This window comes from Manis javanica, chromosome 15, assembly GCF_040802235.1.
Source record: "Manis javanica isolate MJ-LG chromosome 15, MJ_LKY, whole genome shotgun sequence".
NCBI lineage: Eukaryota > Metazoa > Chordata > Mammalia > Pholidota > Manidae > Manis > Manis javanica.
This window is the reverse complement of record NC_133170.1, coordinates 6,525,581-6,551,055: the sequence shown is the minus strand read 5'-3', so window position 1 is coordinate 6,551,055 and position 25,475 is coordinate 6,525,581. Positions and strand designations below refer to the sequence as shown.

The 25,475-nt window shown below is 40.5% G+C and overlaps 1 protein-coding gene across 10 annotated transcripts in view; it reads left to right on the top strand.

Moving 5' to 3' along the window:
- Positions 1–25,475, top strand: part of BICD1 (BICD cargo adaptor 1) — a 185,014-nt gene that overhangs the window by 142,603 nt on the left and 16,936 nt on the right. For 4 of the 10 annotated variants that reach the window (XM_073223768.1, XM_037010255.2, XM_073223772.1 and 1 more), the window contains exons 6-7: positions 52–203; positions 2,615–2,822. In XM_073223768.1, the coding sequence (XP_073079869.1) occupies positions 52–203; positions 2,615–2,822 (360 nt within the window). Of the gene's footprint in view, positions 1–51; positions 204–2,614; positions 2,933–3,903; positions 4,098–4,226; positions 6,806–18,095; positions 20,752–25,475 lie in introns of those variants that run through there. The other 6 variants (XM_037010227.2, XM_073223765.1, XM_073223764.1 and 3 more) reach the window with 5 other exon arrangements.

Sequence of the window (25,475 nt, the reverse complement as noted above, 5' to 3'; positions counted from 1 at the left end):
ATGGGTTTTCCTGATATGAAAATTGTAAGCCCTCTGATTTTTCTGCCTTAGACAGCGGAAGTGGCACTCGCTAATCTCAAGAACAAATATGAAAATGAAAAAGCAATGGTGACTGAAACGATGACAAAACTTAGAAATGAACTGAAGGCTTTGAAAGAAGATGCAGCAACTTTCTCATCCCTGAGAGCGATGTTTGCAACAAGGTAACCGTGTTTTTTTCCTAGATTAGGATTGGTACTTGGGGAAAAGACTTTAAAATTCACATGCACATCTTCGCACATCTTGATTGCTATTTGATGTGATGCCTACAAGGGTGAGATGTGCAAAAAATATAATGATTTCCCTCTGACAAATCTAATATAAAATGTTTTGCGCTGTCTTCCAGACATGCTGCAATTCTTTTACATAGATGTATTTTTAAAATTAATATAATAGATACTTGTTCTAAAGTTTATGCTCCCAAAAGATTTAGACCAAAAAGAAAAAAAAGCCTCCAATAAGGGGGAAAAAAAACCCATTCCTAAAATGGTTAAATATTATGTTGTCACCACTGGAATTTATTTCCATGACTAAGGTATGTACAAGTGCTTATTGCTGTTAACTATTGTATGAAAAAGGTGCCTTCATAATGAAGGTGAATATTCAGCATACCAGCTAATTACTTAGACTTTAAGACACTGTGAGTTAAATTGTAATTCCTAAAATGTAATTATATATATAATATATGTGTATATATTATATATATATATCACTAACTTTTTCACATTGCCCAGTTAATTAATTGGACAAATATTAGTTACTACTTCCCCCACCAGTTTCATTATGAAGAACCTCTGCATTTTGTTTTTAAACTTGAAGTGATTGTTAAGAATGTATTGATTCAAGGGTTTCAAAATACTGAGATTTCAATATAGTCTTGCTATCCCCTTTTGCTGTCATAATTCTTGTGCCAAACAAAAACAGTTGTATATCTAATGTGATGCAAACATGGTACCAAATTCACAAAGTGTAACTACGGCTTTATTTGCAGATTCAGTATATCGTGTACATGTAGTTAATACAGTGTAAGAAAAATTTGCGGTTAAATAGGAGCCCCGGAATCTGTCCAGCTTCCTTTATGGGTAACGAGAGAAGAGGCTCAAGCTCATTCTCTGGGACTCATTTTCGGAGCTGGCAGTGAGGAGGCTGAGTGCCCAAAGGCCCCCCGGGTGGGGGAGAACGGAGGGGAACTGACCTCCGGGTCTGAGTGGGGGTGGCCTTCAGGGGGTGGAATGTGCACTCCTCTGGCCCCTGCAGGGAGCAACGAGAGACTGGGATGGTGCTCATTGCCCCTTCTTGGATAAAAGCAATTAGCCATTGTTACATGTAGAATCATATTTTCTCTCTAAAAAAGAGATCAAAACGTCTTTAAAGGGACATTTAAAGTCTGAATCTTATTATAAAAGAATTATTTACCCGGCCCCCCTCCCCAATGGTGCATTTTCACGGAAACTTGTTTTTTCAGGTAAAACAGTCTTACTCCATAGTATTTTTTAAAATATTGTTATCTGCCCAATTAAAATAAATCCAGGGTCCTGAAACCCACACTGTATTTTGCTAAGCCCTTCTTTTTCTTACGGTGTCCCTATGAGGATTCTTGACATTCACAGTTAAAGAAAATGGAACCCACTTGGATGTCAAGTACTTTTCACTACTGTCTATTTTTTTTCTTTAAATGCCGCAGACTTCTTAATTTCAAAGTTTGTTTGATATGTTTTGGGTAATAACTCCAAAAAACCTTTAACTGTTTGCTGGGGCATAAAAACTATTTGTTATTATCATCTTAGTGGGTAAAGATGATTTGTTATTATCATCTTAGTGGGTAAAGAATAATTGGGTGAATAATTCTTCCTTCCAAATGAATAAAAACAGGTTTTACTTCTGATGGGGAGAAAAGATCACCGAGCTTATCTTCTCACTGTAGATAACCGGATAAAGATGTTCCTGAGAGCCTGCTGTATCTGAAAAATATGCACGCAAAATTGGTTTTCTTTGAAACCTATTGCTTTATCATCTGAGTGAGAAACCATTGAAAATATTCTGGTGTCTAATCCAGGCTTATCTGCCATATTGAAAGCAGGGGCAGCTGCAATCCATACTCAGTTGAAACCTATAAGTATAAATAAAGAAGGAAATGTTTTCTTTATACACATTATTATTCCTTTGCATGCTACAGGCATAGCTCATAGCAAACTTACCACATTCCTCCAAACGCAATGTTACATGGTAGCAAAAGCTACTGTAATATATGTAAGATGCTGGGAACATTACCCGAGACTTGCTGTCCATTCTTCTACCCCCATGGGTAAATAAGCCTCACAACCACCCTTTCCCTGGGGCTTAAGATGTCACCTATTAAGAATGTCTCCACACGTGCTCCACTGTGGACATGAACCATCCACTACTGAACTTACTGTGTCCAACTTTCTACCAAAGTAGGTTACCTCCATTTGGCTCTGGGAAGACCAGTGTTCTAAGTCTCAAACTTCCAGAAACACTTGTCACTTCTCAACTCAAGTCCCAAATTCAGTGTCACCAAGATTTTCCCCTGACCACATCACTGTTTTGGTTCCAGATGTGACGAATACGTCACACAGTTGGATGAGATGCAGAGACAGTTAGCGGCCGCAGAGGACGAGAAGAAGACTCTCAACACTTTGTTGCGAATGGCTATCCAGCAAAAACTTGCCCTGACTCAGCGGCTGGAGGACTTAGAGTTTGACCATGAGCAGTCGCGGCGCACCAAAGGCAAACTTGGGAAGAGCAAGATCGGCAGCCCTAAAGTAAGTGGGGAGGCATCAGCCATCGTGCCCACCATAGACACTTCCCTCCTGCGTAGTCAGGGCCCACAGACACCCAACATTCGGGTCAGCAGTGGCACTCAGAGGAAAAGGTATGCATGCAGCGATCTTCATAGTTTGGTGCAGTGGCCAGATTTTTAGTGAATTGCAAAAATGAATGTGGTCTTATTGTGGAGGGTGGAGGAAGGGAAGGAAGAGAAAAAACTGGGAGTGGAGGAATAATTGGGCCTTGCTTTGTTGTTTTTTCCAATTCATAACTGTTTGGTAATGGTGTTGATTTACTCTTTTCTGCCCCTGCACTCCAGCTCTTGATTAACCATAATACAATATTCAAGTGTTGTCAACACTTTTGCTGTTCTTGTATGCATAAATATGCCTCTCCCTTACCTCCAACCTAAAAATCGGTAGATAAAAAGTGGATATTAAGAATGAAGCTATGTTTTACATTGGTGATGATTTTAAAAGTCATTGTACCTCTGGTAATGGTGCTATTTACCAGTGTCTCGTTAATGGGGCAATATGTTCTCTTAGGGGAATTTTTTGTCCCTATGACCAAAACTGATGACTGACAGAAAGGAGATGTCTTTATTTAGCTGGAATGGAATGAAATATGTATCACCTTTTTCTTAAATGCAGGTTTTTGTGCTTTTTAATTTGGTATGGGACTATTGCTCAAAGACATCATTTATAAGAATTTGAGTGCCTTGATTTTGTGACTTTTTCCCAGAGTCCTGGATGTTGAATTACTTACCCTGTTTTTTCAGTTAATGGTAACATTTTCATTTTAAGAGCTTTCAGTAAAGAATCGGATAATATAAATAGTTTCTATTTGCGGTTCAAACTAACTATACAGTAAATCTCTTTTCCAGTATCCAATATGGTTTCCAAGTAGGATTGTATCCTGCTGTTCGCAAAAATTCTTACCATTAGCAAAAAATCTTGATTTACATGTTTAAAAAATTAAATGCCAATATAAATAATGTTGTCACTGGTGAGGCTTTGAAAGGTAATTAAAGTAAAACTTTTTTGTTTCCTATATGTATTTTCTTGGATCTCCTGCAAGGCAATTTTCACCTTCCCTTTGTGATCAGAGCCGTCCCAGGACTCCAGGGGCACCCTGCCTACAGAATTTATTAAGAGTTCCCCCTGATCCCACCTCCACAGAATCATTTCTTCTGAAGGGCCCCCCTTCCATGAGTGAATTCATCCAAGAGCACCGGCTCAGCAAGGAAAAAAGGTTAACCGTGGCCCCACCAGGTAAACATTTTTTCCTTGGGTGCATGTGATGCAGGTAATGAGTTGCACAGACCCCGCTCCCGTTCCTTCCAGCCACTCGTGCCCGCCCATGCGCGCACTCTGGCTCTGATGACGGGTAAATTCCTGCAGGTACAGTGACAACGCGCCTTACGCTTGACCTCCTGTGTCCCGCCTTACCATTCCTTAGGCGTCTCCGGGGACCTCTTTCAACAGCCGAGGATGGAAAATGAGGATTGGAAGGAACGGGATAGGGTCAGGGAACCGAGCAACAGGTGCGAGGCAGGACACACCCTGGCTCCTGTTTGTGGTTTGGTAACTCCTAGCCATTCCATCTCGGTCACATTTTGCCTTTATGTTCTGAGGCTTTTTCATGTGATTTTGGTAAAGGGAGCCATCTCTATAAAAAGCCTTTGGGCCAGTCTCCTTTTGTGGTGACTCAGACTGCCTCCTCCATCACTATAGAGAAAATAATAGTGAAATCCTCTGCGGTTTTGCCCACTGAGATTACTCAGGCCCTCGTGTGATGTTCTTGTAGTCGGTGAGCACTTAACGGTTTCACGCTTACCAACATGCAGACAGTGTGTTTTAGCTTCACTGGTTTTTGCATTTTTCTTTTTTAAAAAAATTTTCCTATGGAAGGCCTCCATTGAAAGTGTGAGTTCTGGCAAAATAAACCTCATCCTTTGGAGAAATCCCTGCGCGCTAACTCTAGCTCGGAGGTGTCACACAGGGAGTCCACGGAACAAAATAAGCCCAAAGGCGGCTCTCAGGAGGCCATCCCAGGGGAATGAAACCCCAAAACGAACTCAGGTTAGTTGTCAACAGTTAGAAACTCAGATGTCACATGAGCATCTATATTTCTGGCCTCCCTTGAATGATTCCAAGTATCTGGCAGCCCTACGTGTGCATCCCTGCACGTCAGCAACCTGTGGGGGCGTCTAACCGGGCAAGCTTTCCAGCGCGCCGCAGGCCCCCTCACTCCCTTCCTTCTCCCCAGCCTGCCGCACACCACGCGTTGGTTGTCTTCCCGCCCCCACCACAGCCTTTTAGTTTGCTGCCTTTGCTACGGAATTCTTTTATTTTAATTTCCTTTGATCTTAGCTAATTTACTCCAATTTTTACCTTAATTCCATTTTGGAAACCTCAGCCTTTGGATTTTTAATACTTTCCTTCTGTGATTCATCAGTCAGCCTGCTGATTGGGATTAAAAGATGCAGTGTGGAAATGTATAGCACATGGGCAACATTCTAAGAATGTCCGAGAAAATAGGTAGGGATAAGGGATAGGAAGAGCATTAATAGCCAAAATGTGCCGCTAAAAAAAAAAAAAAGCAACAGCTTTGCTCCTGAACCCGCTTCCTTAACTCATTTCCTCTGTTTGACACCTTTTGGAAGGTACCTTGAAGTATCTGTGAATCGCCAAAGTGGTGATGACTCTCCTCGGAATGCCTAAAACTCACAAGTCCTTTGAGAGTATCTAGTAGCACTGTCTACTAGAATTTAGCGGGGAAAAATCTGTGATTAATAAGCAACCCTACTGTATTTTTTTAAATCTCAATTTTAAAAAGAATTTAATTTAAAAAGTAACATATCCATATTAGTAAAAAGTAACATATCAATATTTTTGTTTGACTGAAAACTAATAAAAAATATTAACAATAAGTATTTTCATTTTGTATATGACTATTTGATCATTATTATATCAAAGTCTATTTTAAATGATCATTGCATTGTGGCAACCATGAACATTATATCGTAAGTTTTCTCTACTACCTAGTCCTACTTTTTTAAAGGAGGTTGTATCATAAATTTTTTTTCAGATGTTGTTACCACATTTAATAATACCACTTCCTCCCGTGTTAACCACTGAGATAGTTTTCCATTATTTGTTATTTTATAGAATGCTGGTAGGAAAATCCTCCTGCATTCAAATTCTCATCTATTCAATTTTTTCTCAAGAGTGAATCACTGATGAAAAGTATGGACATCTTTATGCTTTTGTTCCACTTTGCTGCTGACAAAAAGGGTGTAATTAAGGTACTAAAAACCCCACAAAACGTTTTCCCCATATTCACACATTCTGAGTCTCTCTACCACTTTGTGCACGCTGTACACATCTTGCAACTATAAGGCTAGTTAGCACATAAATGAGTGAGAGAACCATCATGTTGCTTAAATTCTTTAGTTTTGAATAACCAGAAAATGGCAGTGGACTTAGAAGTGATTACTATATATAAGGTGAGAGATTTAAATAACTTGGAATTCAGAATCATCATTAGGCCAGAAAATCACTTTCATGACAACTTAGCATCTTGATAAATCTTATATTTTTCACCAATGGTCTACAGTTAAAATAACAAAAGAGGAGAGAAAGTAAAGCTGTTGTTATAACCTGAGGAATCTTTAGTTGTATATCAGGGAACCAACCAGGTTAGTCCTTAATAAATTCTTAGATCAACCCAGCAATATTTTCTAAAAGGTTCTGTTAAATGAATTACCATAGAAACTGACTAACTAACCATCTATATGCCAAACGAATTGTAGCTTCTAAAAATATTTGCATTATTGACTATTGATTATTACAAATATGTGTGGTTTTCCTAGGCTGAACTGTGTTGGGTAAGACTTATTAAACAATTGTTTGTGATACTTTTACTATATAAATGTTTTCATTAAACTGATAAAGGGAAAATACCCAATGGGAAATAATAGATTGTATGAGTTTTTTTATTCATGAGTTTAATATGTTTTTGATTATAAAATTTCCTGGCTGGTAATTATATGTTCATTGTTTTTAAAAGACAATTCCTTCTTAATTTATCAGAATGTGTTTTGGTAAGCCTGTCTTAAAAAATATTTTTTAATACATATATTATATGCGATTTTAATTATCCTAGTAAGTAGACGTATGGATTGTTTTCTACTGAGGATCATTGAAGTAATTAGATCAATAGAAATGAAATTAGTTTACTTTGTTTTGGTTCCTGTGAGGAATTATGAAAGATGTAAATCTCATTTAAAAATTTAAAACATAGAACATGAAATATCACTTACCATATACAAGGGATATTTTCAAATAGATTTCATTTCTTTGAGGTGGTCAGCAGAAAAGCCCCTCTTCAAGGCACAATTTCTCAATTTCTGGAGAATCACCTCTAGGATGGGGCAGTGGTTCTCAGAGTTAGGAGAATGTTTCATAGTAATTGATCAGCAACATTCATACAACCTTTTGAAGGAAAATTCCGGCCCCTGCCTCCGACTTTGGCTTTGTCTCTGCTACCTTAGCCCCTGAAATTTGAGTTTCCGTCCATGGCTTATTGACTGTCTTGTTGCTGACTTCACCCTTATTCTGGCGCACAAACTCCAGTGTCTTGGCACATACCTGCTCTGATGAACTGGAATCAGAAGGGACCCTGTCATCACCAGCGGGTTTGCAGTCAGGCAGCAGATAATGTGTCTTCATAAAATCATTGGCTATTTTCCAGCCAACATTTTATCTTGATGCCTTAATTTACCTAGGCCTATATGATAAAGTCTTACCACTTAGTCAGTAATTAAAATCAGTCAACTAGAATAAAGGAATCTATGTAATTCATAAGTACGAGATGTAATTTCTGTAGTAAAGGACTGACCGCATCATCTGGAGAGGTGATTTAGGGTCATGGACCCAGTTGCAAAGCATGTGAAGGCTTTGCCACACCAACAAGCTGGGTGTCCTAGAGTTCAACTCGGTTCTGACACTGTCTACCCAAAGACAGCTGGAGATCCCAAGGTTGAGGGCTCAGTCCTACACAACTCCTACACAACTGCCACCCCCACCTTGTCCCCACCCCACCACACACACACACACACACACACACACACACACACACACACACACACACTTCAGATGCCAGTGTAAAGCCAGTGTAAACCTGTGCTTTTGATCAACTGGCTGAAAATCAGAAGTTCCCATAAACCCCCACCTCAGGTTCAATTAATCTGCTAGAGCAGCTCACAGAACTCAGAGAAACATTTTACTTATTAGATGCCTGGTTCATCATAAAAGGATGTAACTCAGGACTAGTCAGATGAAAGAGATGCACAGGACAGCATGCGTCTCTGTGCACCCTCCAGAAACACCCCTCTCCGAGAATCTTTATGACTCTCTACATGTTCATCAACCCGGAAGCTGTCCAAGCCCCATCCTTTTGTTTTTCACGGAGGCTTCATGACATGGGCATCATTGGCTAAATCATTGACAGTTGGTGATTGGTTCAGCTGCTAGCCCCTCCCTCCTCAGAGGTCAGGTGGTGGGACCAAAAGGGCCAGAGCTCTAATCACGTGACTGACTCTCCTGGCACCCAGGCCCCACCCTAGGTGGGTTCAAAGTCACTTTATTAACATGAGAAGACACACCTTTGTCACTCGGAACACTTAGGAAATTCCAAGGATTTTGGGAGCTGTGAGCCAGGAATTGTGGAAGAAGGCCAAATATGTATTTCTTACTAGTCACAATATTGCAAAAGGATAAACAAGAAATCTCAAACTTCAAAAAGCAGATGTGAACCCTGTTCTTTGAGTAGTAGCCTCAGCAATTCGCTCTTCACACTGTTTTCTCTGCGGGAGCTTTTCCTCCTTGATGCTTAGCTTCCCCGTATGATTTCAGGTGCCTCTGTCCCTCCCTAACCTCCCCGCTTCCCTTCCTTGTGCACGTTCTCTCTCTCTGATACCACTACCGGGTCAGTGTGAGTGAATGGTACGATTTTCAAATCTGAAAATTGTCTGGTATTTTAGGTTTTACTGGTTTTTAAAGCAGGTCACAGAAATGTCTTAACTTTAGGTACATAATCACCCCTTCAGATGTATAATCAACAATAGACACAAACATGTCCATTAGTGAAAATTGCCTTCACATTACACCATAGTCAATAAAGTAGACATCTATCTGTTATATTGCAAAGCCTATGTTTTTAAACATGGACCTAAACCACGTTTCTTTCATTAATTCATTTGATCATTCATCGTTCATCAACATTTAACGTGTTGAGTACCTACTATGTGTCAGATAATCTTCTTTGCTCTTGGCAAAATGCAATGATATTCAAGGAAAAACCATTACTGTTCTTAAAGAAACTTAAGTCTGTAAGGTTTTACCTCCACCTACAGATTTAACTCGCCTTTAATTTATTTGTAGACGAATAAAAAATGATGTTACTAGATGTTTCTGGAATAAACAGAGGAGTCAGGGTGGTGAGGAGCTTCCTCCCAGAAGAGAGGTGAGCCTTGCTTCTGAAAGGTGATCAGGTAATAGGCAGAAGGTAGGGGCTCAGGCATGGGTAAGGTCAAGAGCCTTCGAGGACGGGTGGTCCCCTTGTGCAGGGGCCGTGAGTTGAGGGCTGTGAACTGGAGCAGGCCGTGGGGGTGCTTGGAAGTGACCCTGGAAGGGCAGGCAGAGGCTTGAATACAGGGGGCCGAGTTAGTGAGAGCAGGTTTATTCCTTTGACAGAGTTAACAGTTTCAAGCATAGGACCAGGTTTTCATTTTATAAGATCACCCTGACAGCAAGCTGGAGAATGGATTAGATGGGGGTAACACCTGAGGTAAAGAAGATACAGAACAGAAGTGCAGATGAGAGGTGGTGGAAATTTGGGGTCAAAATTGTGAGGAACTGAACATTTACGTGTGTCCGAAGTTGGAGAGGTCCAGCTGTCCGTGAAGGCCAGCACTTCCCGTGCGCACCCAGCCTGCTCCAACTGCCCGCGCTCCGTCACCCGCCCGTGTTCCGTGCGTGGACAGAGCTCAGAGAAGGCCAGCTGAACGGACCTCCTGAACTAAAGTATATTTTTTCCTTTTCCGTTTTTGTGTGTTCCGTTTCCCTGTGTCAGTGCCCTTTCTTTCTCCACAGGATTTGATTCTTGAAATAGCAGGAATGACCAGCCTTCTGTTGAAACCTAATGGAAAACCGAAGAAAAATGTCTCATTTTTTTCCCAAAGAGCTCAGTCTGTCCTTTGTTTAAATACCAGATGTCCTTCAAGGTAGCTGAGTGTTCTGATGTTCATACAGAATCTGGTTTCATATAAAAAGTACCCTGGACTTTAGAGATATTTCCCCTTTCTTGTTTTGTCTTGCAAAGGGTTTAAGCTGTCTATATCCTATAAGCCAGTTTTGCCATTGTGTACATAAAGGCGCACAAATTATGACAACTTTTCTGATCCCTGGTCTCCATGAGGTGAAGTGGCAGCTTCGTCCTCTGTGCCTCACTGTGCAGCATGGGCGCATTGGGCTTCCTGCTGGACTCCTCCAGGGGTCCGTCCGTAAGCTCCGTTTGGGCAGGAACCTTGCCTTCTTGATCTTTAACCCCCAGGATCTCGCATGGCACCCGGCACATAGTAGGCCCTCAATTTGTTGGATGATTGGTAATCAGTGCAAACTTTCTACAGTATCTCAAAATAAACAGCTTTATTGTGGTTTATCATCTCTACATATGTAGTTCTTCTGACGTATAGCATCATAAATAGTGTATTCCAGGTGGGGCATAATGCAGGCAATGTACTAAAGTCTACATAACAACTGCATTTGAAAATTTTACAACTCAGTCATCCACTTATTATTTAATCTAGGCTGCATGTACATCATTTTGAAAATCTTTATTTGATTGTTTTTAATATATGGATGCCTAAAAATCAATGCAATTCCATATTAAAAATATTTACTTTGAAGGGCAAACTTTATGACTCCATCTAGTAAAGAGTAACAGGTTGTATATAAACATATATGCTATTTTTTTTTTTACTTTCTCAATCCTTTTTATATGTTTTATAGTTTTTTATTATTTTTCAGTAGATAAGGATAGGTCAGAATTCAAAAGGTACCAAAGAGTGTACCAATAGAAAGCAGCTCTTTCTGTTCTACAACTGTGCCCATTCAATCTTGTGTATTCTTCCAGAAACATATTCTACATGTAGAAAATATATGAAAATATATACATATTTAATCACAATTCTGTATTATATGTATGTATTAACAATAACATTGGTCCAACCACCAATGTTGTTATGCATGCTATTTTTCTTCATTTAATAATGTTGGCTTTGTTTTCTATCAATACCCATCTTTTTGTTTATTTTTAACCAGATGTCATGGAGGAGAAGGAAGATATGCTTGAACCCCTTAAGGAAGCTTGAAATGTTTTCATGTGTAGAATAGAAATATTTCTTGCCAAGCAATAAAATGATAACTACAAGAATGTTTCACCTTCTAGACCAGAGCTATTCAACAGGAGGATAAAGTGAGCCACAGGCATGAATTTTAATAATCTAGGTGCCACGTGAGAAAAAGTAAAAAGAAACAGGTGAATTTAATTTCAGTAACATTGTGTTAAATAAAATGTTATTGTTTAACACAATATATCCATAATAATATCATTGTAACATGTAATCAAGAGAAGCAATGTTAATGAGATATTTTACAGTCTGTTTTTCTTAGTCTTTGAACTATGTGTGTTTTCCATTTATGGCACGTCCTAATTCAAACTAGCCGTCTCATGGGCTCAATTGCCAGATTTGGCTAGTAGCTACTGTATTGGACAGTGGACTTGGAGGCCGTCTTACTTACCAGTGGTTTCAACTAGATATAATTTCTGCCCATTAGAAATCTAATTTTAAAATAAGATGTAAGATGGCACATATTTAAGTTTTCTTTTAAAATGAAATGTTGACCCAAATGTTTGATTAGTGGCAAAACCCTTTTAAATAGACATATATTGAATGTTTGCACACCCTTCTTTGAACATCTCCTTTATTTGTTACTAGGTCTCCTTATCTGTAGAAGAATTTAATTCCTACTGTTTAATTCTAACAAGCCATATTTCTTAAATGTTCTTAATTTAAAATATTATATTCTTAATATAATAAAACTACTTAATGTTTTTTTAATTGGTGTAATCAAGCTTATAAAATGTCCATGTTATTTATTTTAAGCAGGGAGTGCCTTGAAAATGTTTACGGTGCATCCTTGCAATTTTTAATGGCAGAATTTTGTGATACCATATAGTAACTGAAAACATACCAAGCTCTTTTAAGGTGGGTTCCGTGTGTATTCCTTTTTCCGAGGGTCAACGAGAAGATAAAGACAATACTGAGAAAACCATTCCATGGCACAAATGGAAGGCGCTCTGTAAATAGTGCCGTGATTAAAAGAACTTCTGATGCCCACTGTTCTATCAGCATGTTTATTTTGTTTTATTTTTGTATTTGTTTTCTACTTCCTCCTCTGCTAGGTACACAGTACACAACTTGCATGTTCTTAAAAGATTCTGTATTCAAAACCTGAACATTATAAGCAACATCAGAAGGGACTGACATGAAAACCAACACACACAGAAGGAATGTGGATATTAGATTAGATCATATTTTTCAATCCATATGGACTACTTAGTACAACAGTGTAGTTCTAAAGTCTTTTGAGTTTTATTAACCCTATGGAAATTGAAATCTCCTTATTAAAATCCTCAAGGGAAAAAAACTACGATCTTTCCCTCAGACATCCATTAAGTGAAAGAAAATATACATATTTGGCGTGTCTAATTGTTACATGTTCAGGGCCAAAGTGATCGGGCCACACTGCGCACTGGGGTCCACCCCACGTGGTGCTGAAGGCAGAGGGTTCCAGGTGTCTGGAGGGGAAGCACAGAGGTGCGCCTGGGCTGAGACACGCAGGGGGCCCTGGACATTCCAGGCACAACTGCCTTCTTCATACCAGGCACCTCTGTGGTCAGTTCCTACATCGGAGCTCCGGCTTCCAACTCGCTTAAGTGACAAGCCTCTGCCCCCAAATGAAAACTCGTCCAATACGGACTTTAAAAAATCGCACGTGTTATCTCACTGCCTTCATCCTGTGTGTGCTTCCCACCCTCAAGTGGGAGACAGTGTCCGTTCCACCCACCCGCAGCGCCCACCCCGTGGTTTCCTCAGTAGCCTTTGTGCAGGGAGTCAGGTGGTCCGGCTGTCTGCTCTTGGCTTCATTTTGCCTTCCTATTCCAAAGCCCCATGCGAAAAAGAGTTTTAGCAGTCTGTCTGGTGGGCAGCCGGGGCCTCTGCCTCACTGACCCCCAGGGGAAGCGGCCGTCAGCATTCTGTGCTGTACTCACATGATTTAAGCCAACCTGCCAGCTCTAGTCTATTGTATTCCACTGTTGGCCCCCCACTGTAAGTACCCAACAACCTCTTTCTATTTTGAACCCCTCTGATTGTTCATTATATGCATTTTCTGGGTTTTTATACCCAAGCTGCAGCTTTCAAGGGGACATTTTCTATCTACAAACATACTAAAAAAAGGAGGAAAAAGCCATATTAGGTACGCAGCAAAGCCAACTCTAGATTAACAACTGTAAGCTCCTCTTTACAAATGTAAGGATATATGGGCAGCTGCCGTGAAGAAACACCGAAGGAACTTGTCCCGACACTGAGACTCTCTGCTTCTATGAATACAAATTCTCCTCTCCGTGACCGGGCCTGGAGCTCATTGTGTACAATCTGTGTTTCTAAATAGACTTGTAAGTAAATGATTAAAAGATATCAGCACCATATAGTCATTTCCATCAAAGAAAAGGAGGATTCTCATTATCTAGTAAACAGAAAAAACATCTTTTTGATCATTTAAGAAGTGTCTATGTATTGTGAGCTGACTGCACAAGGCAGAAAGAGCCATGTTCCAGAATTCATGTGAATTCTTGCAGTCTACTAACACCCTGATTCCTTCTCAAAACCGATGGGAGTCCATTTCTAAAGGTATACATATATTGTGACACTGGACAGGGGGACCACTGATTTAATTCAGAAATGCTGCTCTGGTTCCCATCAGTGAGACAGCCAGCCAGACTTGTGGGGCATTCGTGAATAGTTTGGAAGACGGGCCTTTCTCCATGCTGGCCCCGGGGTCAGCAGCTCTCCTGAGCTCACGGCAAGGAGGCCAGGGTCTGCAGGAGCCACCTGGGCTCTGCTGTGGACGTGGGGCCAGTGAAGGGGGGTCCTACTGCTCATGGAAAGCCTGCAGTTGCTACTAACTTCTTTTGTTTTTAAAGATGTAGTGAGGATGTAGTTCCATAGCACTTATAAAGCGACCTGGTAATTAAACTTGTCCGTCTGATCAGCCGGAAAAGGTCCACAGTGTGCTCTCACAGCAGTGAAGCCGCCTGCCACCCTCTTGTTTCCTCCTCGCACAACAGTGTCACTACTTCCCCACAGCCCTCTCTCTCCTTAGTCATTCACTGGTGCCTGTTCAGGCCTCTTGGCTATTTCCCCAGCGCACTGTACCTTCAAGGTATGCGAGGAGAAAGGACAGCACAACTCAGAATGGTTCACTTTATACCCTTCTGCTACTAAAACAAAACTAAAGTCGTAAAGATGTCATGTAACCATCAATTTCATTGTCCTTTAATTGTCATGTCTCAGCCAAAAAAGAAACAATCATTGATACAGTCTCCATATCACAAATCTAAAGTTTTTAGCTGTATGTGTAAGAGCCAAGTTAGCTTGGGCTTCGCCCCTTACTGGCCGCTGGAGATCTTCTTTCCTCCTTCAGTGGGAGGGTTACTTAGGGCTCTCAGCGTGTTGGGTCCCTACATCAGGTCTCCTCCAGAGCAGGGGCTGCTTGAGCCGGCCGCTCATGTCATTGCATTAGTTGGTGAGTGTGCTCGAGCGATGGAGTAGCTTCGATTGTTATGCTTACAATAATTATTTAGAAGAAATGACTTCTATAATTTCAAATATTTGCATTTAAAGATTTATATGAAAATATGTACTTTTTTCACAGGGTACTGGTTTTACAGCAGAACTGTCAGGTCAAACAAATGAACTTGTTAGTGAATGCAAAATTGGTATACTTTTGTTGGTTGAAGATAAACTGTCCTCACATTAAGGACTTGATTGCTGCTCTGGTGCTGTTCGTCTAGCCCACTGTTTGCTCTAAACTGAGCCTTGCCTCCCATTTCTTCACTGCATTTGAGTATGTCTCACTCAAAACAGAAAATCATTCCATGATCAGTATAGATCATAAGGTCTGAAACTAGAAAAGGCAGAGGAGGAAGGGGGCCCGTTTGCTCTGGTCACATGGTCTGTGTCTCTGGCACAGGCCTCCCAATGAGGTTGCTGCCCAGTACATCTTCCCTGTCTGTTTCTGGCTTTCCAGACAGTCCCGGCTCTATTCATAGGATCCTTAAAAAAAAAAACAAGTGTAGTATAGTCGTTTACTCTGCATAGGTATTTATGGAATAAGCCATTGTGTCATGACCATAGTATCAGTTAAACCTAAATTTTTTTCTCTTTTTATGCACTACTTGACATCAAAAGCAAAAAGAGGTAAGTTGGCTATAAGCCTGTAGGTGAACCTTGTTTTCTTTAATAGATTTATTCCTGACTAGCTTTGCTTCAGTTAAATTCCTACAAATCAAATAGCTTTACATTAGGAAACTTGTCCTTGTAAATCCTTATTCTTTTCTTTGAAAAATGAATAAGCACCTTCTGGAACTTGGATTTTAAAAATATCTAATATTTAAACATACTCTTTTCCTTTCGCTGAGTTATACTTACAGTTTAATTTGCTTCTAAGAACATAGCACATTTTGCAGCATTTGGTTTAGTTTTGGGGTTTCTGAGTTGTTTTCTCCAGAAATGTGGATTGCATGTTGTTAAGTATTACTTTTTTACCTAAAAAAATAAAAGCCAAGAAAAGCTGACATTGGTGAAAGCTTATAATTTTCAGATCCATTGCTTTATGGAAAAGTATGCCCTGAACCTCTCAGAATATTTTCTAGTGTTGATTATTTTCCCAAAAATAATGAAAAAACACTAAGAAGATCAAACACATCTTACCAAGTGGTGTCTTATATATTTTTCTTGTTTGGGGTATATTTTTACAATGACCTTTTTAGTAGCTTTTGGTTATAGTTTGTTTAACTTATTTCTCTTCTGTTTCTTCTTTGATGAATTCTGACATTCAGAGGTATAGCTGGTCTTCATCTGACATACATTATCAATAATATGCTATTAATTGACTTCGCTTAATAAGAACAGATCACCATACCACCTTGAGTTAACTCTGTGCCAGCCGACAATGTTCTTGGGAAGGTCACTTCTGAACAAAAGGCTCTTTTCTAAAAGGTGCTTAATTGGTTTAAGAATCTGGCAGCAAAATGTACTTTTACCTCTTGGTGCCACTGTATTAAATTACCCTCTCCTCCTTTATCTTAATGTCTTTCCTACCATAGGCCGTTGATCACACACGTACTCATAGTTTTTAAGTTGTTTAGAGGCAAAATGTTGACTATACTGCAGGGCATGTTAATATTTCTCTTTTGCAAGGTTTGAAATAAACGTGGATTATAAATATTGCTTTGTTTTATCAGCTAGATGTATGATACTCATCAGGACAACAAATGGAAAGCTGGGTGACCGGTTTTTTTTGTCAAATCTATAACCACTGAAAAGCCTAAAAATGCTCCCTCTCCTTAGCAAGTCATGCTCTGCCTCTACATTGTTGAAGACACTTTTAATATTCGTCACCAAAATATGATAAGCGATATGCAGTTGTGATTCTGTATGAAGGCAGAGTGAGATATATTTGTAAGATTTGTTGTCAGGTCATATTTTTGCATTGTTTAGACTGAATTTTTTTTTTTTATGTATTTCAACAATTCTGTCTTTATTCTGTGGAAAATTTTAATGAATAGTGATAGTTTCTGACTATCAAGGGTACAAACATGTAATGGGATTTACCATGTTAACCACTGCTGGAAAGATAAGGCTGAAGTGTCTGGTGACATAAATTAGCAGATTATACCCTAAGTAGTCAGAAATTATGCTATTGTCTTATCTGTGGGTACTTTGAGAGAAACTAATGCATTAACAGAGTATGCGATACGCTTGGCAGAACGGGATGAGATAGCCAAGTTTATGTGTCTGATTATAAAATGCTAGTTGTTCATAGCTATCCATTTGTATTAGTGTCAATGTACCATTAACTTCATCATTAGATTTTTAAAAATATTTCAACTTTCCTAACTATTGCTTATATTTATGTAAATGTTTCTCATGCTGTCATTATTTTTCTTTATATAATGTTCTACCTTAATTCTGTAGTTTTTTTCTAAATTCTCTACGCTTAATGTCTTTTTTTCAGTTTATGTATATAGGTGTCCATAGGACTATTTAAGTTGTGAACTACTAGGGGAATGTATTTCAGTGCTTCTTTCCATTAATTGTTCTGTTAATTCACTAACACACTATTAATCATTTTGTCGATTTAGTGAGGAATAACTTAGTATTGATGTTATTTGGCATACTTTAAATAATGGCAATTTAAAAATTATTTTCAAGATTTATACATCAGAGTCTTACAATTATTGAAGAATAATCACCTGATAACACTAAATTAGCTTTAAGATCTTTATCAGATAACATTTCCTCTTATAACTTTTGGTAGAAAGATATTACAATCGCAGGAATGGCTATAAACTGCAAACTCTTCTCAAGTGGAGCTGTCAGACAATGGCATTAATAAAGAAACAAATCCAAGAATACTTTAGGGAAGGTAAAGTCAGCATCTTAGCGAGAATTTTGCATCACATGCAAATTCCCCAGGCAAACTATTGTGAGGATGCAAAGAAGATTTTAAGAATTATTGAGAATTCAAAGGATTCACCAGATCCTCTCTGCTCCCACCCACATAGCGTGACTGGGAGATGAGATGTCCAGGAAGGGCAGCAATGGTCAAAACTGCACACAAGAAATGCTAAGGAGGTAAGCACACAGGAGTTCAGAGGAAGCAGGCGCTTCCTTTGAGGGTGGTCCAGAGTGAAGACTGAACCTTATTAGGTCTGAGTAGTCAAGAGAAGAGCAGAGCATTTCAGATGAATGTAGTAATAGGAGCAAAGGGCTGTCGGAGTGCTTTCATCACATGGCCGATTTTGGCTCTTTCAATTTCATTGTTGTTAATGGCGTTTGCTTTTGTGTCTTGAAGCTGAAAACCTCCAGGTGTGCTCTTCCCCTGGGTCCCTCATGGCTAGTCGATGACCAGCTCCTGCCAGTGGGCTCCCGAACACCCTTCACTGGATCTGCAAGACTGGTATTTAATGTGCTCACTCCACAGAAAAACTGGGGCTCAGCACGTTCAAGTCATGTCTTCGGTGTCCCTCAGCCCCTGGTTGGTGGGGCAGGGGTATAAACACACAGGTCTCTCTGCCTGCCTCTAAACCTCCTGCTGAAATGGAGGGCAGTTCAGGGGTGCAGAGGAGAGAAAATAGAGCATGAAGAGGAAGGCAAAGAGACCGTGGGGAATTCTGCAGAAGCATTATTGGCAAATGGAGAAAAATTATTGTGATGTACGCATTTTCCTTTCATGTGGAATGTTGTGTGAAGCGTTCACCTAAGCCCCCGGCCTGTGCAGATATAACTAATCATGGGAGCACCTGCATGCTCTTACCCACACATATTTGGAAGTCCTGAGTTTGGAGGCTCTTTTTATAATTACGAAATGTTCTGTCTCCACCTCAGTGCACAGTACATGGATATTTGTATTTTCTGCAGATTAATTAAACATCATATTCCATCATCAGTTTAGTTTTCCCCAATACCGTTGATGCAGCCACTTTCACTTGGCTCTAACATGCTGTTTTGCCGAGAAGAAATGCTGCTGAGATTCAAGTGCAGCTTTTCATTCAACATTTGTGCTTCTGGCTTTTTCCTTTGAGTTTCCTCAAATTAAAATATATTTGTTTCAACTCTTGGGCCAGTTCAGAGTTTAGAAGAAGGAAGAGAACTTTAGCTATTCTTGGCTTGTTTAGACATAAGAGGTGCAGCTGACAAAGTGAGACAGCCGTCGCTGCCTTCACTTGCGGGCAAGTCCACATGCTGGCTGGTGCTTGTCTGCCCAGGCTGCCGAACCAAGACCAGACACTGGGGAGCTTTCACAACAAACCTGCATTTTCTCAGAGGCTAGAAGTCCAAGATCAAGGCTGGGCAGTTTGGGCTGCTGCGGAGGCCTCTGCCCGGGGCTCGCAGACGGCCGCCTGCTCAGTGACCCTCACATGGCCTTTTCCTGTGTGAGCACATCCCCGGGTCTCTCTGGGTCCTCAATCTCCTCATCTCCTCTGTTCATAAGGACAGCAGCCGGAGTGCGCTAGCCATCCTGACAGTGTCATTTTCACTTAATTACCTCTTTAAAGATCCTATCTCCAAATATAGTCCTATTCCAAGGCACTGGTTTAAGGTGTCAGCATATAAATTTTTGGGGGGGAACACAAGTCAGTTTATAACAAACTCCATGGGGCATTTCACTGAAAAGACTCAAGAAAAGAGCATTTCACTGAACAGAGTCAGAAACCTGGGCTCAAGTTCTCCCTCTGTCTCCGCCTAGGCCCTAAGAAGAGCATTTACCCCTTCTCATCCCCTGTGTTCTGCTCTGTAAATGGGGATCACGACAACCAAACTCAACTGAGTTTCTGAGCACTGAAAAAGGCTTTTGTTCACTCTAAAAATCGTACAAAACATGGCCGTGCATAAACCCCTAAACCTCCCAAGGCTTCAGTTTGTCATTTCTCAAATAGAAATAAAACCTATCTCTGAATTTTTATAAGGATCAAAGAGCTAGTACATGCAAAATGCTTAGTCTAGTGTCTGCATATATAAGCACTTGGTGAACGTAACATTGCGATTATTTCTCATCCTTTCCTCTTCCTTCTGCAGTCCTTCCGTGTGCTCTTCCTTTTCTGTCATTGCAAGTCTCAATTAGTGAATAATTTGGAAAAATACAGCAAAAGGTCTGCAGAAAGAAGAGCTCTCCTTTCCCTCCCATGAGGACACAGAAGATATCACTATGCTTTGCTTATTAACGAGGGAGTTACTTTAAGACAATCCATAACTGTTAACTTCATACTTAATAACTTTTATAATTAAATATTCTAGCTTTTCTACTAACTGTTCATCATCTGTCCTTATTGAAAGATCCTTCATCAATATTGACTGTTTATTCCAAGTAAGATTTTTGTTCCAAAATGATATCTGTTTGAAAATATTAGCAGTGCCATATTCTATGACAGCAGTTGCAAGTGGGTACATTTAATTATTAAATCTATTTTTTTAAACAATCTCAGATACAATATTCCAAAGGTAACAAGGATAGTAAGTGTCTCACCAAGAGGCATGTATGCCCTTTTTATCATGAATTTCCATTTTCCTGCCAATTTTTGATTATATGAGTTGCCATTTTCAAAATGAGAAAGGAAAAAAAGGAAAACACAAATCCCTTCCCATCTCACCTTTCTTGTTGAAGGAAAGATGCCAAAACATTGTGGCCTTGAGAAAAAGGAAGAGGTGCCCTGGGAGAAATAGGATGTGGAAATTAGAAGGGGAATTCCTAGGGGTGTCAGAGAAGGCAACGTGGAAATACAGTGTTTATACAGTGGAAAAGACCGAAGTGTCTCTCGCTTGTAGACCTGCTACCAGGAGGCTGTTCCTAGGCTGGAAATGGATCGGCGTCATTTGCTCAGTACAGAGGAGGAATTACCAAAGTCCAGTATAAGTTCATCAAGAACAACTTGTCCTAGACGTACCCTCATTCTCTGTCCCATAAGACCAGGGAGAGTGGTAACATAACTTTTTTTTTTTTTTTTTTTTTTTTACACAGAGAGATTCTGGGTGATAATTGTGGTATTCATAACTGGTTGAAGGACATGTTCACAGGGTCCAAATTCATAGATTAATATTTATGAGTCAATCTAAATATAGTCTCCCCCTAGCCTGGCCGTATTATTAGTTGCTAATCTTAGATAAAGGTGAAGATACTAAGGTCATGATTATCCCATTTCCTGATGTGAGAGAAGTAAAAGGGAGAGGAAGTTAATATGCTAGATGACAGAATAGGGCCTAGTGCGTGCAGCAGGTGGGAAGAGGTGAAAGTTATTAAAGATAAACATCATGTTAAAAGGATATAAAAGAGTGCGCTGGAGTCGCAGACACCACAGGCACAGGCTGGAGGGAGCTCCATGTGTGAACAACATAAGCACGTGTGAAATAGCAGTGTGATGTGGCTGCCCAAAAAAATGCCATGCAGGCATCTGCTTTTAATAGCGTCAGGATGTGTGAGATGAACAGGACTCTGCCACTCCTCTCCACCGGTCACAGCTCATCACACATAGTTGCCTTCCTGAACACCTCATTTTTAAGAGGGGGTGCACAAACTGGAACACGGCCAGAGCACAAGGAGGGGAGTGAGGGAAGTTGACATTGTGTCTTCTGGGGAAGAACACAGATGATTTGGCCTGAGGAAAACTCAAGCACAGAGTTTTCATGGACGAGTGTGTAGCAGCCAGCAGAGCGGATGGTCCGGAGGGCGGAGGTGTGGCATGCAAAATAAGATCTCGTGGAGTGGCAGGGGTGCATGTTCTCCAAGCAGGAAGTCCAGAGCCTGGGGTGCACCCCATTCTAAAGGAGCTGCTGCTTGACCCCGCGGAGCATCCAGGCACCAAGGAAGCCGTCCATGCGGCCCCACTGGCCCATCCCGGCTGGGGGTGGCGTCCAGACATGAGCGCTCACGTGTACGGTCCCTGCTGACTCCCACCCCTGCCATCTGAGCCAGGCGGTGCCAAAAACACACGGGTGTTCCCTGCCTCTTCCCTAGAGGGCCCCCCACTCCCGCCCCAACAGCCACTGGTTGGTTCATGGACACCCTAAAGGTGCTGACATTTAGAAAATTTGTTTGTTTTCTAAATTGCATTGAAAAATTTAAAGTAGTGGAAGTGTGAGAGAAAAACTATTTGACAAGACTTTACCTCCTACTTAAATTCATTAATCCCATCCACCTCTTGAGAGGAACTGTGTGATCCTCCATGTACCTGGCACCCTTCGTCTTGCTTTGGGTTACGAGATAATTGGTTGCCTCCAAATGACTATGTCAACTGTCTGGTTAAGTTCTTATGTTTCTTTGACTTTATGATATATTTTCTAAAGGTAGCTGCTGTCAATTTGAGAGACAACCAGAGCAGTGAGTAGAAAACAGGACTTAGCATCAGAAAAGTCTAAATTGAAATCCTTGCTCTGCCACCCTGACCATGTCACCCTGGGCAAGTCACTCTACGGTGACTGTGTATCAGTTCGGTCAGTGAGTATCTGTGGAGCACCTGCTCTGATGAAAGCTGTGTATTTGTTTCTGGTGGGAGAGACCCTGAAAAATGTTAAAGAAAAAAGAAAGAGCCTTTGGGTATCTGGGGTTTTTACATAGCCCCCATAGGTCAAAAATACTAACTTTTCTCATGGTAGGAATAGTGAAAATAACTCCAGAGTTACTGTTGCTAAGACTTAAACCAGGAAACTAATATAAAGGTCCAGGAGAAATTGCATCACGTGGATTCAGCAGATAATAGCCTCCCTTCTTCTCTTCCCCCTTTCCACCTTCCTTTGTCCTTGGCGTTGGTTTAGGGCGGAATGTCATACGCTGCGCTCGTGTGTATTCCAAGACAGAGCTGTAGGTGTGCTCTAAGCTGTGATCCCCCCCCCACTCATCTCTCCTTTGGAGGCACTGACAATCTCCTGAGCCTGCTATGACACTTCTCAGGCCTGTAACCCTAGAAATGTAGTGTTAACTAATTCAGTTCTCAACATTTCAAGTAGACACGTAACTTTTGTGATGAAATATTTTATTGCTATTAGTAGAGACCATAAGCAGTTAGTTTATTGTTGTTAAGAGGCTCTTGGGCTAACTCATTTTTTGAGGTGTCAGCCTAGATGTCACAACCTCCAGGAAGCATTCCCTGACCACTCAGACTGATGGGTGTTCCTGCGGGGAGGTCCCTGCCCTTCCCTGTCATGGAAAGAAATGCAGTGATGAGTCTGTAAGTTCAGCTCAGCCTTTGGGTCATACGATCCCGGATTCCAGGGCAGCTCTACCCGTTAGCGAACTTCTGCAAGTTACTTAACCTAAGTCCCCCTTTTCTCATCTATAAATTGGGATGAAGGAAGCAGGGTTCACGGAGAGCATTCCTAGTAAGTGACTGCACAGTGCCTGGTGAGCAATGAAAAAAGCTCTAGTTGCCATCATCATTACCATCACCCTCACCCTCACCACTGCCACCCTCACTGTCACCGTCACCGTCGCCAGCATCGCAACACGTTTTTGTAATTTCTTGCTGAATGAATATGCTTGCTTGTCTTCCCCACTTAACCAGGAACCACATCTTCTCTGTCTTCCCTTTGTCCCCAGCACCTCAGACAGTTTCAGACATATAATAGGAGTCCAGTGACTTGATAGTTGAATGGTTGAGATCAGTTCTGGTGGCCCACATGACAGCAGTGGCTGCCAGGGTGCGCGGCAGGGCCTCCTCCTCAAGTCCCAGAATTGTCATCTTTTATGCCCTCAGAAGCAATGAGGTGAGGACTCATTCCTTAGAGCGAGTCTACCAGATGAGATTCTGCACAGAACGCATGAGATCATGTGGGCCCACGGCATCTCGGGGCTGGAAGAGATTTCTCTCAGTCTCCCAACGCACCCCTTTCATTTCACAGAGCACATTACATCCAGTGCTCGGCTGGGTTAGACACGAGTGACTGGAGAGCTGTTGACCCGAGAGGAAGCATTTAGAAGACCAGAGAAGGGGAGCATTCCAGCTATTTTTCAAATTTCATTTTTTTCCTCTGTCACCATCTTATGGATGGAATTTGCTTTTTATCCTTTAGCGATAACACTTAGCTAAGTACTTAGAAATGTAAAAAAAATAATAATAATTAGCCATAGGTGATGTTAGTTCCAAAGAAGGAAAAACTGACGTGGACTGCAAGGGAAGGAATACCCGCCACATAGTAAACAGCTCATTAAGGCAGTGCATCGTGATCCTGCTCACCTGTGTTCTGAATTTCATCACAAAGCTTATTTCAAATGAACAATAATCTGTGACTTCATTGGCAAACAAATATTTCTAATATAAGTGAGATATGGGACCAAATTTAAACCATTTAAGTGCTCTAATTACTATAATGCTAGGGCTTGCCATTCCCCAGAAGCCAAAACTTTGCTAGGGAAGAGCTTCATTTAAGCCTCCCTGGCCATGTAAGACCTAAGGCTGTCTAGACGCCAGAGTGGATTTCCAAGTGTTCATGTGTTTGTAGCCATTGCATCTACCCAAATATACCATCGGAGGGCAGCACACACCTGGTAAACTTAAAACTGCTCCTCTGGCGGCTACTCTCAAAATAGTTATCTAAATTAGTTGAAGACATTCTCGAATTATCTCTTAGGTAGGAAAGCTGTTGAAAAACTGAAAGGAATATAAAGGCATTCTTTAAGACTCTTGAGTTTCTACAAAAGGGAACCATTGTGCTACTCAGGCCACAAAATGGGAAAACAAAGACTTAAAAAAGAATTTCCCCAAGTTGGAAAAAGGAAATACTTTTTACATTTGAAGGACTTTTGCTGTATGTGATAACGCAAACACTGGCTATTCGATGAGAGTTAGATCTCATTTCTACTAATAATTAATCTGTAACAAAAACTACCTTGTCAAAGGCTCCCTTCAATAATGATATTCTCTTGAATTAACTGAAATCAAGCTGTCTTTGTATTCTGCTTTGGACCACAGACCGTTTGGTGTGTTTCCAGTGTCTTAGGCAAAAGCATCGGCAATTTTCGTGAATTTTAGTATTTTGGAGTTCTGGAGGCAGGTTTTGTTAAACTTGAGAATATACTGGTTTCAAAACAAGTAATACTTAGATACCAGCCTTTGAATGTAAATTTCCATAGCACTTCATTAATTCACAGCTGTGGATCTAGAATTTCTGATAATTTGGCTTAAATATTATCTGCGTGACATATAGGGAAAGGTTTGCTAAGCAAATACATAGTCTAAGCAGTTAGCAGGAGGAAATGCTGCAATTATTTAAGAATAATTGAATTTTTAGTTTAACTCAAATTTTACCTTTTTTGCAATTTTTTTTTTTTGCATAAATACATTGTATGCATTTCTAACCAGCTTCTCGGGTGATTCTGTCATGGGCACCCTGATACCCGTAAATAGACTGCTCTTTGATTATTTTAGAACACCCAGCACATGGTTTTTCTTGAAGTAAATTCACATAACTGATCAGCTAAAAAATGGACTTTTACTAGCTAGCACTTTGTTAACCTAGTGTGAGTTATATTATGCAACCTTAAAATGGCAAAAAAAATAAAAACAAAAGTGGATTTCCCATTCAGATTGGCTTTCTCCATTAGTCCAAGTTACTAACAGTTTACCCTAACATTCTAAGAGTTTCTGCTAACAATTCTGGCTTTTGATAAATAAAATCTATTTTCAGAAAACTATAAAGATGATTTCCTTCTGCAATATCCTTCTATTAATCTTGGAAAGATTGT